Source organism: Malaclemys terrapin, chromosome 21 (assembly GCF_027887155.1).
Source record: "Malaclemys terrapin pileata isolate rMalTer1 chromosome 21, rMalTer1.hap1, whole genome shotgun sequence".
Taxonomy (NCBI): Eukaryota; Metazoa; Chordata; order Testudines; family Emydidae; genus Malaclemys; species Malaclemys terrapin.
Window position 1 is genome coordinate 16,775,045 of NC_071525.1, and position 14,609 is coordinate 16,789,653.

The 14,609-nt window shown below is 48.3% G+C and overlaps 1 protein-coding gene across 1 annotated transcript; it reads right to left on the reverse strand.

Annotated features, from left to right (window-relative positions):
* Positions 1-12,904: 12,904 nt before the first annotated feature.
* On the reverse strand, positions 12,905-14,098 carry LOC128827279 (interferon-inducible GTPase 5-like). The gene has a single exon (XM_054011131.1). The coding sequence runs from the start codon at positions 14,096-14,098 to the stop codon at positions 12,905-12,907; it is 1,194 nt and encodes a 397-aa protein (XP_053867106.1).
* Positions 14,099-14,609: the final 511 nt, after the last annotated feature.

Here is a 14,609-nt window from a genome sequence, read left to right on the forward strand (position 1 = left end):
TCACAATATTGACCATTACTCATCATTGTCTGCTACTACATGTAATTCCCAAATACACTACTTTCATTGGGCAGTACTGGGAACTATGGCGAGAACCGAAATAAGAGGTAGATGGGCAGGCAGACTAACCCAACTGTAGTTGCACTCTGGGCATGGTCTGTTTGGACAATCTGTTCTCCTGAGGCAGGATCATTCTAGATTCAAATCCAACTAACAGCGTCTCAAGTGACAGAAACATCCTGTCAACCTAGGCCTACAAACAGTGTGTAAATGATTACTACTTGTTGAGTCCCGGCCATGGGTTTAGCACTATCCCAGCACACAGAGCTGGGGAATAAGAACATGAACCTGCAAAGCCTCAGTCATGTGAGACTTCAGACAGAGGGACCAGTTGCCTGAGATGGGATGATTTATGTGTCAGAGTTTTCAGGAGTGGATAGACTCCAACAACTAGTTCCTGTGCCTTACAGATTGTAGACCCCACGATGCAGTCATGAGCAGGGCCGGTGGGTACTCCCACAGTATAGATGCATTATAATGAGATCGTATTAGGTCTTACTTTCCAAGAGAGAAACACAGTCAAATCCTTGTCAGTGAATGCATGAAGAACACCCTTGTTGGTGGCTGGTTTGCTTTTTTAAGGAAACTTCTAGCTTTACCAAGGCAAATAGCAATAGAAAAAGAACCCGTCAGACAAAGATGCAATTCTCCTCTCTCCCATAGTACATTTAAAAATACTTAAATCAAGAGTAAACAAATTCATGCTAAACGACCAGACCTGTTAGAATGATGGTTTTGTTCAACAAGATGTATTTAATCAGAGTCTTACAAAGAAGTTCTGTTCTTTTCATGTTGATCAAATAAATACTTAGACTCATAGACTCATAGACTTTAAGGTCAGAAGGGACCATTATGATCATCTGGTCTGACCCCCTGCATGCCGCAGGCCACAAAACGGTCCCCACCCTTCCCTTGACCCTGCTGATGAAGTCCCCAAATCCTGTGTCTTGGTGACTTTAATTGGCAGAGAACCCTCCTGCTAGCGATCCCTGCCCCATGCTGCGGAGGAAGGCGAAAAACCTCCAGGGCCTCAGCCAATCTACCCTGGAGGAAAATTCCTTCCCGACCCCAAATATGGCGATCAGTAAGACCCCGAGCATGTAGGCAAGAGTCTCCAGCCTGACCCTTGTTAGCCATTATACTATTTACCTGCTATTGCTCGGTATTCCTCAGCTAATGTGTTTTACCATTAAACCATTCCCTCCATAAACTTATCTATTTTAATCTTAAAACCAGACAGGTCTGTCGCCCCCACCGTTTCCCTCGGAAGGCCGTTCCAATATTTCACCCCTCTGACGGTCAGAAACCTTCGTCTAATTTCAGGCCTAAACTTCCCCACTGCCAGTTTATATCCATTCGTTCTCGTGTCCACATTAGTACTAAGCTGGAATAATTCCTCTCCCTCCCTGGTTTATCCCTCTGATATATTTAAAGAGAGCAATCATATCCCCCCTCAGCCTTCGTTTTGTCAGACTAAACAACCTGAGCTCCTCGAGTCTCCTTTCATACGACAGGTTTTCCATTCCTCTGATCATCCTAGTGGCCCTTCTCTGCACCCGTTCCAGTTTGAGTTCATCTTTTTTAAACATGGGAGACCAGAACTGCACACAGTACTCCAAATGAGGTCTCACCAGCGCCTTATACAACGGAAGCAGCACCTCCTTATCCCTACTAGATATACCTCGCCTAATGCATCCCAAGACAGCATTGGCTTTTTTCACCCCCACGTCACATTGTCGACTCATAGTCATCCTCCGGTCTACAAGAACCCCTAGGTCCTTCTCCTCTTCCGTTACTTCTAACCAATGCGTCCCCATCTTGTAACTAAAATTGTTGTTAGTCATCCCTAAATGCATCACCTTACACTTTTCACTATTAAATTTCATCCTATTTCTGATACTCCAATTCACAAGCTCATTCAAGTCTCCCTGCAGAATATCCCTATCCTCCTCCGAATTGGCAACGCCTCCCACCTTCGTATCATCCGCAAACTTTATCAGCCCACTCCTGCAATCGGTTCCGAGGTCAGTTATAAATAGATTAAATAAAATGGGTCCCAAAACAGAACCCTGAGGAACTCCACTGGTAACCTCCCTCCAACCTGACAGTTCACCCTTCAATACGACCCGCTGCATTCTCCCCATTAACCAATTCCTTATCCACCTCTGGATTTTCATATCGATCCCCATCTTTTCCAGCTTAACCAATAATTCCTCATGGGGTACAGTATCAAACGCTTTACTGAAATCCAGGTATATTAGGTCCACCGCATTTCCCTTATCTAATAAGTCCGTTACTTTCTCAAAGAAGGAGATCAGATTCGTTTGGCACGATCTGCCCTTCGTAAAACCATGTTGTAATTTATCGCACTTGCCATTAACCTCAAGGTCCTCAACTAGTTTCTCTTTCAGAATTTTCTCTAGCACCTTGCACACTACAGATGTTAAACTAACAGGCCTGTAGTTACCTGGATCACTTTTTTTCCCTTTCTTGAAAATAGGAACCACATTAGCTATTCTCCAGTCTAATGGAACCACCCCCGAGTTTACAGATTCATTAAATATTATCGCTAATGGGCCTGCTATTTCCCGCGCCAATTCCTTGAATATTCTCGGATGAAGATCGTCCGGTCCTCCCGACTTAGCCCCATTAAGGCGTTCGAGCTTTGTTACTACCTCGGATACGGTAATCCCCCATTCTGTTTGCCCCTCTGTCACGGTGCTAGTATCCCTAATACCTTCATTGGCCTCATTAAACACCGATGCAAAATATTCGTTGAGATATTGTGCCATGCCTAGATTATCTTTAATCTCCTCTCTGGCTATAGTCTTCAGCGGTCCTACTTCTTCCTTCTTTGCTTTCTTCCTATTTATATGGCTGTAAAACCTCTTACTATTGCTTTTAATTCCCCTCGCAAGGTCCAACTCTACACGGCTTTTGGCCTTTCTCACTCTATCTCTACATGCTCTGACTTCACTAAGGTAAGTTTCCTTACTGATCCCTCCCCTCTTCCACTCTTTGTACGCTTTCTGTTTTTTCCTAATCGCCCCTTTGAGACGGTCGCTCATCCAGCTCGGTCTAAATCTCTTGCTTAGTAATCTTTTTCCCTTTTTTGGGATACAGGCCTCTGACAGCTCATGCATCTTTAACTTAAAGTAATCCCAGGCTTTATCTGCCTTAAGATTTATTAATATGTTTGCCCAATCCACTTCCCTTACCAGTCCCCTTAGTTTGTTAAAATTGGCCTTTTTAAAATTATAAACCCTAGTCTTTGATTTAATTCTGTTACTCCTTCCGTTTAGTTTAAACCGGATTAGCTCATGATCACTGGAGCCCAAGTTGTCCCCTACTACCACTTCCTCAACGAGGTCCTCACTAGTCACCAAAATCAAATCTAAAATGGCCTCCCCCCTCGTCGGTTCGGCTACCACTTGATGAAGGAAATGATCAGCAAGCACATCTAGGAACATCTGAGCCCTATTATTGCTACTAGCGTTTGTTCCCCAATCTATATCCGGGAAGTTAAAGTCCCCCCATAATTACACAGTTCCTATTAGTATTTACTTCTCTAAACACATTAAATAGTTCTTTATCCATATCCTGGGTCGATCCCGGCGATCTATAGCACACCCCAAGCACTATCCCCGGAGAGGCTCTAGTAGTCCTTTTACCCACTGTGAGTATTGCCCAGACAGACTCCGTCTTATCTATTCCATCAACTATTATTTCTTTACAGCTTATCTCATTATTGACATACAATGCCACCCCCTCACCCTTACCTTTGTTCCGGTCTTTCCTAAACAGCGCATACCCCTCCATACCTGTATTCCAGTCATGACTGCCGTTCCACCACGTTTCAGTTATTCCTACGATATCCGGTTGCAATTCTCGGACCAAGAGCTCCAACTCCTCCATTTTATTACCTAGGCTTCTCGCATTGGTGTATAAGCACCCTAATGTATGTTGTTTAGCCTGTCTCCCATTAGTAACACTATATGTTACAGGCCTCTTTGTGTCCTTCCCCCCTATCCTTCTTATGTCCAATCTCATCTCCCCGGCTATATCTCCTCTTATCTCACTCACCATTTCAATGTTGGAATCTGGCGTGGAGATTAACTGTACATCTCCCAACCGTCTCCCCATACTTCCTAGTTTAAAGCTCTTTTGATAAGATGAGCCAGCCTCCCTCCCAGAAGTCTATTTCCTTCCCTACTCAGGTGAAGTCCATCCCGCGAGAACAGCTGTCTGTCCCCGAAAGCCTCCCAGTGGCCATACATCCCAAAGCCCTCTTTATAGCACCACTCCCTTAGCCAACTATTATTCTCACAATCCTATCAGCCCTTTGCTGCCCTTCCCTAGGAACAGGCAGAATCCCACTAAAGATAATCTGAGCCTCTATCTCCTTAAGCGTCTTCCCCAGCCTGGCATAATCTCCATTGATTCTCTCTAACGAGAACCTAGCCGAGTCATTCGTTCCCACATGAAGGATTATCAAGGGGTTCTTACCTGCTCCTTTTAGGATCCTTTTCAACCGCAGGTCCACATCGCGTATCTTTGTGCCCGGTAGACAGCACATCCTTCTGTTCTCCGGGTCCGCCCTGGTCACAGGCCTGTCCAATCTCCTTAGTAAAGAGTCTCCAATTACATATACCTGCCGTCGCCTGTCAACAGTGCGATCTAGTAATCTAGTCTCTGATCCCTCTAGTCTTGACCTGTGTCTGTTCCTATCTTCTCTTATGCTCCCCCTTGTGCCTTCCTCTATCCTCTGGGGGCCCAGGTCTTGTGCTGTCTCCATCAACACCTCCCCTCTCTCTAATGGACTAGCCGCTCTTCTCTTCTTCCTCACCCTCCCACCTTCCGTCACCACCTGCTGCCCCTCCACCTCGTTATCCAAACACCCAAACCTGTTCCTGAGTTCTATTCCCCCCTCACTGGCCCTCCTTTTCTTTGGCCTGCTTCTCACAGTCACATTCTTCCAATTCCCTTGTTCTCCCCCTTCCATTCCCCTTTCACTGTCGTCTACTTCTACCTCCTCCTGCACCCTAGAGCATTCCCCTTCAGCCCCGCCTTGCCTGTCCTCCATCAGCTGCTCAAACCCCCGCCTAAACTCCACCAGGGTATCTACCTGCATCTCCAGCCCCTTAATCTTTTCCTCCAGTAACACTATAAGGCGACACTTCATACAAACATACCTTTGTTCCAGCTCCCCTGCTAGGACTATATACATACCACAGCTTCCACATGCAGCCATCTGCATTCTGTCTGCTGCTGTCTGGCTCATGGCTGCTGCAGTCTCTGCCCACAGCACCTGGGGACACAGAGCACATAACACACCACGCCCTCCTGTCCCCCCTTGACCTCCCCCTGCAAACTCCCCTGTTAGCCGCCCTGTTTGCTGCCTCCGGTGCCGCTGCTCGCTGCTTGTGAGTCAGTGTGATCGTTACTTTGATTTTGAACAGAGGTAAGCAATTAGCAATGGCAATGGAAAAGGCACCTACTCTATCATGTCTTCCAGTGTTAATTCACAGGAGGGAACAAAGAAGATACATGCCATGGGATTCTTTAGATCTGAAAATAATGTTACGGCAGGGATTTCCCTACACCCCCACCATGAATTTCCCCAACACTCTCCCTTCCCCCTGCCCCAGTTTTGTGAACTAGTTACATACAGTGTTCCCAATTTAGTGATTGTTTGGAAATTTGAATTGAAACATTAATACACACTTTAAAAGCATGTAAAGTGTATCATAAAATACGTGTATCTGAAAAAGTATCATAGATTTGAAAAGTATGAACATAGACTAGCTTCCTTATACAGCTGTTGTTTTTATGACAATGTCAGGGCATGCATGTCGGTGATGTTGGCCAACCTAATCATTTCAAATGATGATTTGTCAGCAAAGTCTAAATGAGCTCTCCCTGACAGCTAGTGATGAGCTGGGGGCTGGGGGGAAAGGCTTCAGGACCAGATTGTAGGATATCCCGGTCCCTCTCTGTATTAGCAATACCTCCCCAGCTTTGTGTCATCCGCAAACTTTATTAGCACATTCCCACTTTTTGTGCCAAGGTCAGTAATAAAAAGATTAAATAAGATTGGTCCCAAAACCAATCCCTGAGGAACTCAACTAGTAACCTCCCTCCAGCCTGACAGTTCACCTTTCAGTACCACCCACTGTAGTCTCCCCTTTAACCAGTTCCTTATCCACCTTTCAATTTTCATATTGACCCCCATCTTTTCCAATTTAGCTAATAATTCCCCATGTGGAACCGTATCAACCTTACTGAAATCGAGGTAAATTAGATCCACTGCGTTTCCTTTGTCTAAAAGATCTGTTACCTTCTCAAAGAAGGAGATTGGGTTGGTTTGGCACGATCTAGCTTTTGTAAAACCATGATTTGTGCCACAGACCTCAAAGGAGCAGGATTCCCCCTTTCACAGGGGGAAAGTGCAACACAAAGAAAATAAGAGGCTTGATCAAGATTGCACAACAGCTATAGACATTGAGCTCACAATAGCAACCAGGAGTCCTGGCTCCCAGTGCCCAGATCTATATTCAGATTTTATTACTTAATGAAGCAGCAGTAACATGCAATGCACAGTCACTGCTGTTCCACTTACAAAATACACTCTGTGCATTACCCTAATTCGCCACTGGATGTCACTGCTGTGCTAATGAGGGAAACATTACCCAGGCTGGCCACCAGGTGTCACTGTTGCTCCATCAGAAATACCCACTGCCCCACCTCCTGGGGAAGGGCAGCCAATCAGAGCTGCTGCAGGAGACAGGCAGCACCTTCCCCCTCCCCCCAGGAGGCAGAGGAGTGTTTGGGTAGGGGAGGGGGAGAGGGGTGAAGAGCCCCCCAGAGCCACAAGCGGAGCAGCAGTGGGACTAGGGGGCAGAGCCGATGTGGGGCTGGTGGTGTGCAATTAATGGGGGAGGGGCAGATGTGGGGCTGGGCAGGGGGCACAAAATGAATGAATTATAATGTGGGGGTCTGGGGAGAAGCTAGAAGCTCCTTTCTACCCAGCAGCCACGGAGCCAGAGTTACCTGCTCTGTGTGTCTGGGAGAGCCGGGCACAGCCATTGTCTCTGACACACACGCCGGGGCAGGGGGAGTTCAGAAACCAGAGCACCAAACCCCTCAGTATCATCCTCTCCAAAATAGCTCATGATTTTTGGACCAAACGTGTGGGTTTTGGGGAAAAAAATCTCATGATTTTTTGGGTCTGACTTGCAATTTCTGAACATTGGGGGCTGGTATCCTGCTCCCAGCACCTGGCATCCCCACACTGCAGCTGTCACAGGCTGGTCACAGGATTGGTAGCGACACATGGGATGGTGTCTCCAGCGCAGGCCCAGCACCCCCAAGGCCGGGCCCTGTAAGCTGGTTCCCAGGATGGGCTAGGAGCCACTGGCTTTGGGGCAGTCATGGTTCAACCCATCCTACTGACTGACTCCTTCCCATAATGCAATGCTCCGCAGATGGGAATTATCCAAAAGCCCCTGCTCCCAGTGATGCTGCTGGGCTCTAAGGGATACATTCGTCCAGAGTCCCAGAACGCACTGGTTGTCGGGGGGACACTGTACTTCTGTGTCCGTGCTGCTGAGTGCAACTGTCCCAGACACAAGGCAGGGAACGAGCGGGTGCATCCAGCTACGAGCTGAGACGAGCCCCTCGCTAGGGGCAGATGCTCTGAGAGGGGAGGACTCATCCCAGCGTCACTGGGCACCGCAGGGAACACGTTCAGCCGCTGGGGGGGTCACACCATGCTCACGAGATGCACAATTCTCACTGGATTTTCCAAACAGACCCGCATCCGGCAGCTCCTCTTGTTCCTCATGGGGGGCTGCTGTGCGCTGCACCCGTCTGGAAATCTGACCCTGAGAACTGACCCTGCGCCGTTTCATACCATCCTGCAGCATGTCAGACTTGGAGCAGCAGTGACACCTGGTGGCCAGTTCGGGTAATGCACAGAGTGTGTCCTCCACCCCTGCCTACCATGGGAGCAGCACTGACACCTCGTAGCTAGTTGAGGGGATGCACAGAGCGTATTTCCCATGGAGCAGCAGTGACTGGTGGGAATATGTCCCTGCTCTTCCTCCAGGTTTTTGCCTGTTCAGACGCCCCCAACCACCTCTCCCCTAAATCCAGCAGGAACAGGGCTCTCGTCCTACCGCCCTCACAAGATCCCCAAGGACCGAAGATGTGAATGAGGACAAGGGGCTGCAGGGGTAGGGGGTCTTGGCCCATCTGGGAGCCGTTCCTGGAGAAGCCTCATTGTGCAGAGGCCAACGTCTCTGGGGTGAGCTGACTCTGTGTCTGCAGAGGACAGGGCGAGTGAGTGACTTGATTGGCTGAGGACGCTCAGGTTCCCATGGGCGAGTGACCTGCTCCGCTGGAGACAAGTTTTTTATTACAGGAGGTGGAGAAAGTGACTAGGGGAGAGGCTGTTCTGGGTTTGAGTCTGACAAACCGGGAGGAACTGGCTGAGAATTTGAAGGCGGAAGGCAGCTTGGGTGAAGGCGACCATGAAATGATAAGAGTTCATGATTCATCTGTGGGATACACCCCCTGCCCCTTTATCACTAATTATCATTAGTGAGATAACATTCCCTGGCCCCGGTGCTGGCACCTGGTGGCCAGTCAGGGTAATTCACAGAGGGTGTTTTCCTCCTGGAACATGTAAGAAAGGAAGGTATCAAATAAAACCTTGGTTAAGTTAATTGCTCGGCTGATTACCCAACTCGTCTGTCTTAGGGGGTCTTTGGATATTGACTGCTTAACAAAAGAAAAGGACTCAGATTTGATTTTACATTTTTATTGGCTACCCTTATCAACAGCAGCCAAGAGTATATAATATAAGATCATGCACAGTAGCACTGGTTTATGATTGGAATGAGAGAAACGGGAAAAACTGGTCCACACGCGAACCATCCAGGTTTTAAGAATCACATAACACATCCATAGCAGAAAGCAGCGAAATTCCTATTCAACAATTATCCTTTGACTTTGTTTGGAATTTTGACCAAGTCCTTAAAGCAGAAGGAAAACACTCAAGCCCATTAGTAAAACTCTCCACTCTTACTTGATTCAACAGTGGAAAACAATTCTAGGCTAATGCATAAAACAACTTGAGCAATTCCTCACATGCCAACCCACCATAGTCTCCTTCCAATGGATCTGTTGTGGTTACCCCTTTTCACCAATACTCACACCAGTTATATTAGCTCAGGGTCTGATAAACACTCCTAACCACCTAACAAGAACATCTATTTTTTTATGACAGGCTTTCACACAAAGTCTTATTTGATGTCTGTGTACATCTAGAACTCGACAGGCAGCGCGCAGCTATTAACTACGGGGGATAAACAGTGTTTAGGACTTGTAACGAGTTCTATTTAAAAGCTACTTTACAACAAACTTTATCAAAACAAAGGCACAATCTATAACTCTGTGACAATCTATACACCACGTACACAAGTATGTACATGTCCTTAGTAATTAGGTACCCAGCTGAGGAAGGAGTCAAGTGACTGATCTGGGTCCTTGCCAAAGAGAAAGGCTGTGTGTTACTTATCACCAAATCTTTGCTCAGCTGTCAGCCTTCAGCTCCGTTACTGATCACAGCAGGGCTGACACTGCAAACACAGGTGGAGTGAAGGACGGACATTGTGTTTTCCTCTTGTGCTAACAAGCAACCCAAGCTGCTGGAAAAGAGAGAGAGAGATAGTTAAAGGTGCCTAACTGAGAGGTACTTAATGTCACCAGCAGTGAGGATTCCCAGGGGGCCGGCTCAGAATTCCAGTCTTCTCCTTTTCTCGGCTTTCAGGAAGTGATGTGCTGAAGGAGGCAGGACATTTTATCCCCTTTCTGCTGTGAGTTCAATTTGGTTCCTCTGCTTGGAGAAGCTGGCATGGACCAATCAAACGGTGACCCATGCTTGTGATGAAGGCTGGAAATGTCCAACCAAAATTAAACTTCTGTCTTCTCGCCACCCAACCACAGGCATGTCTTGTGAGTTCTTACATGGGGGTGTCAAATTCCAGTCTCTTTTGTGCAAAACTCCTGGTGTCACATCAGGTTGTGTAGGACAATTAGGCCATAGCCATGAGTACGACCATCTTGGGACAGCCAGTGAATATCTGCTGCTCAGCTCCGCTCAGCAACCTCCTTTCACAAATTGCTTTCCATGGGCCCCTCTTGCAGTGCACTCCGATCACCACTGCACGCTGTGCTGGCCAAGCTGCCGTTTGCCCTCGGCACTTCGCTGGCTGCTGAAATGTCCAGTTTAACTTTCAAATGGAGTTTTATACAAAGTCTTGCCACATTGTTTGAATGTGTTGGAACAGTCCACTCTGCAGGACCATGGAGTCACTTGAACTGTTGTTCTCCGGCAGGCTGGAGCAGCTCCATAAACCTGCCATCCTGGTCTCCTTATTTTACAATTGTGGCAGGATCTCTGTGTGTGGCTGAGCTGGGCCTGTGCCGCATTGATCCAGAAGTTACATTGCTGATTATTTAACTCCGTGACCAACTGTTCTTATCAGACATTTTTCAGTTTCATCCCCTTTTATTTCCTGCCTTGCCAGCCCAGGTGTATTTCACGTATTTGTGGTAACATAAGCATGCTTGATGGCAAATATTATCCTTACTTCTTACTTTTATCACTAATTAAAAAAATCAATACGAATGCAACCCCTTCATTTTCCTAACAGGATCACCCCTCGGCAAACCCTGGCATAATGTTCACAGTGTCTTGCCCAAAGCATTACCAACTTCTAGCTGACTTTCCTTCTCAATTTAACGTCATTTCATCAAAGTATTTTAATCCGTCAAATACACCGTCAATTCCCCCCATGTGGAGAGAGGATTTCAACTTGGATTTTCCCACCCCAGGAGAGTGCTTGAAGCACTAAACTGTTAGAGAGGCACCGCCACTGTCAGTGACTGGGACATGGGTGGCCGTGCCTAGCAGTTAGAGCAGGATCAGGCCCAGTGGTTGGAGCAGGCATCAGTAGCCCGGAATCAGAGTCCAGGGTCACAGCCAGAGGCAGGAATTGGAGCTGAGGGTCAGAGCAGGAGTCAGAGGCCAGATGCCAGAGCCCAGGCTCAGAGCAGGAGTCAGGAATTGGAGCCGAGGGTCAGAACCAGGTTACCTGGCGTGAGGCGAGGCTGGGTCCAAGGCAGGAATTGGAGCCGAGGGTCAGAACCAGGTTACCTGGCGTGAGGCAAGGCTGGGTCCAAGGCAGGAGCAAGGCTTGGAATGAGCAGGAGCCATCTCAGCCGCGGGTGAACGCTCTGAGCAGCTGCTGACCTGCTGCTGTTGCTGGACTCGAGAGCTGCTCTGTCGACTCTTCCAGCCAATCAGCCATGGAGCCAATTAGGCAGCCTGCTACAGGCTGACTGTACTCATTAGCTTACCCAGAGACTTGCTCTGCTGCAGGTCCTGATCCCTGAGCGCCACCTCCCTCTCCATCCATTTTGTGTGGGGTTAGGTGTGTCCTGAGAACGCTCCTGGATCAGGCCCTGCAGGCCAGACAGACGAGAGAATGGAACCCTCTGGGGTGTCGGCGTGAGGCAGGTTCCCAGGTGTGATGCGGCTGTGTGCCTGCTCACTGGCAGAAACGTAGGCACCTGGGGGCTATAATGGTGGAAATGTAGCTGTCGAGGGACTTTAGGCACCTACAGGGTCAGGTGGCAGCTGAGTGGTGGTTTTTTGAGTGCCCAGGGTGCCCCATGCTGGACTTGGGGGGTTAAAACAACACCTAACTCCTTTTCATTGATCTAGCCCTGAAGACGCAGTTGTACCAGACTTCACAGGGGTTACTTACAGACTCTGTTTCACATGAGGCCAGGGTGAGCGAGCCGAGCATCGTCTCTTCTCAGAACATTTCTCCTAGTTTAGAGATCAGCTCCATTCCAGTTAGTTTTGCCCAAAAAGAAACCATCTAACCTGACATATAGTGTTGGTGGAAGGGACAAGCTTTTGTTTCACCAGAATCCTGTCTGACCTGATTTGGTCGGTCTCTCTGATGTTTGTCAGTTTAGGATGTCGTTTTGTTTTCACTGGGCTCACCCATGTCTAGAGGTTCAGTCTTGACTGGGCCAGGTGTGTCTGGTTTTCTGTGGGCATTGTGATAGACCCAGCCCAGTTGGGAACAGCAGAGTAGCAGAAGGGAGATATACTGGCCACTGGATAAGTAGTTTTCTGTTCCCTGAGTGACCAGAGCAGGGGCTGCTCCAGGCTAATAGACCACCTGACTCCAATTAACCTGCTAAGAGTCAGGTGAGGCAGTTAAGCACCTGACTCTAATTAAGGCCCCTCTGATGCTATAAAAGGGCTCACTCCAGTCAAGCCAGGGGGAGCCAGAGGAGAGGACGTGCGTGTGAGGAACTGGGAGCAAGAGGTGTGCAAGAAGCTGAGAGTGAGTAGGCATACTGCTGGAGGACTGAGAAGTACAAGCGTTATCAGACATCAGGAGGAAGGTCTGGTGGTGAGGACAAAGAAGGTGTTGGGAGGAGGCCATGGGGAAGTAGCCCAGGGAGTTGTAGCTGTCGTGCAACTGTACCAGGAGGCACTACAGACAGCTGCAGTCCACAGGGCCCTGGGCTGGAACCCGGAGTAGAGGGCGGGCCCGGGTTCCCCCCATACCTCCCAACTCCTGATCAAACACAGGAGGAATAGACCTGGACTATAGCTTCTACCAGAGGGGAAGGTCTCTGGACTGTTTTCTGACCCACAGGGTGAATCTGTGAAGCGAGCAAATCCGCCAATAAGCGCAGGACCCACCAAGGTAGAGGAGGAACTTTGTCACAGTATGCATAGGTGGTCTTGGTGCTGTTATATGGATTTTTTAGCTTTGGGTTCAAAAGCCTTGGTCAGAATATTCTGAGCATCTTCTGCAGTGTCATCCAGAAAGCTCTGCAGCAGGTAGTACGTGGTCACAAAAGAAATTACTCCCCCGGCCAGGGAGCCAAGGGCTGGTACAAAATTCAGAACAAGTTCCAGCACCATCAGTGCTCCACATCCAGATCTGGAAAGTACAGTCAGTACAAACTCTTCTGTTATTTCTGAGGCCAGTGGAGACTTTTTGATAACAGATTTCAGCTCTGCAACAGGCTTGTCAACCTGCTGAGCCAGTCTACTGAGAGACTCATCATCCAAGCCAAAGGCCTCACAGTAACGCTTCATGTGACCCACCAAGATGGCTACATCACAGGTGAGAGAGAGGCCTGGAACAGGAACAGCACCAATAGCACATGACAATCGGGCCACTGCCCAAATATGCTCCTGCAGTTCAGCCTTTTTCTTCTCCAGGATCTTTGCCGAGATGTTGGACAAGGCCAGGATGAAAACGTGTCTCTTCTGAGCGTCCAGCTCATTCTCCAGGGTCTCCTGCAGGAGCTGGAAATCATAGTTGGCCAATTCCCAGCTGGAGAGCAGGAAAACACGCGGGGAGGCCTCACCTGCTTCTCTCAGGTTCTTTAGGCAGTCCTCCCTGATCTCCTGCAGGGTTCTCGCCTCATTGAAATTCTTTTTCCTTTTTTCAGCATTCAAGTCAATATCCACTTTGGAGCGCACGTAGTAAAACCTCTTCCCCAGCTTGTGAATCTCGCGGGCCAGGGTGATGTGGTGGGAAGTGAAGCGCGTAGCACTGACGATGATGAAGAAGTCGTATTTTTTGAAGTTAACCTGATTAAGGTATTTGTCTGCCTGAAAGTTCTTTGTCCCAATTCCTGGCAGGTCCCATAGTTTTACATTTGGGAGTCTGGGGTGTGGATAAGCCATTGGCTCCATCGTTGTTTGTGTCACCCCAGTCTTAGCAGCTCCTTCATCATCATCATGCAGGCCCAGGATGGCGTTGACCAAGGATGATTTCCCTGCACCTGACTCTCCCGTGATGGCGATGTCCAGTGGGGTGTTTTCTAATGATTCCAGCTTCTCCTGAAGTTCAGCAGCTGCTGCCGTGAGGTTTCCTCTCCCAACAGTGGCCTGTAGTGCTTCAATTTCTCTTCTGGAGAGTCTACCAGCCATGGCAGCCTCTGGTGGTGGCTCAGTTGCTCTTATCACAGATCTTAGAAAAAGGAAAAGAAAAATTCCAGTGATTTATTTTTATCAGGATAAACCAGATCAACCCCTTTCCTTCAGAACCTGCAACTCCTTGGGGAAAGGTTCATTTTGACATCAATTTTAACCATATGAGGTTGTAATAAAGTTTAACACAGGCTGATTTTCCTAGAAGCAAACACCCAACTTTTAGCAATAGAAGATGCTCTGGGATGTTTAATTCAATTAAAGAGGGGGAAATAAACAGCTAAAGTTCAGTTCAAACCCACCTGCTCAGTACACTGTATTTTCAAAACTGGCCATCTATAAAACCAGGGAGAGGAGGTTGGCCGATGGAGTCTCCTGTGACTGTGGGGCCTATTTCCGGTCCTCCGTCCGTTCATGTATCCGGAGCACTGGGCGCTGTCCGGGGTTCTCTGCTCGGTGTCCCCCTCTAGTTCACTTTGTTTGACCCTTTGACCGCACTCCTGTCCCTGTT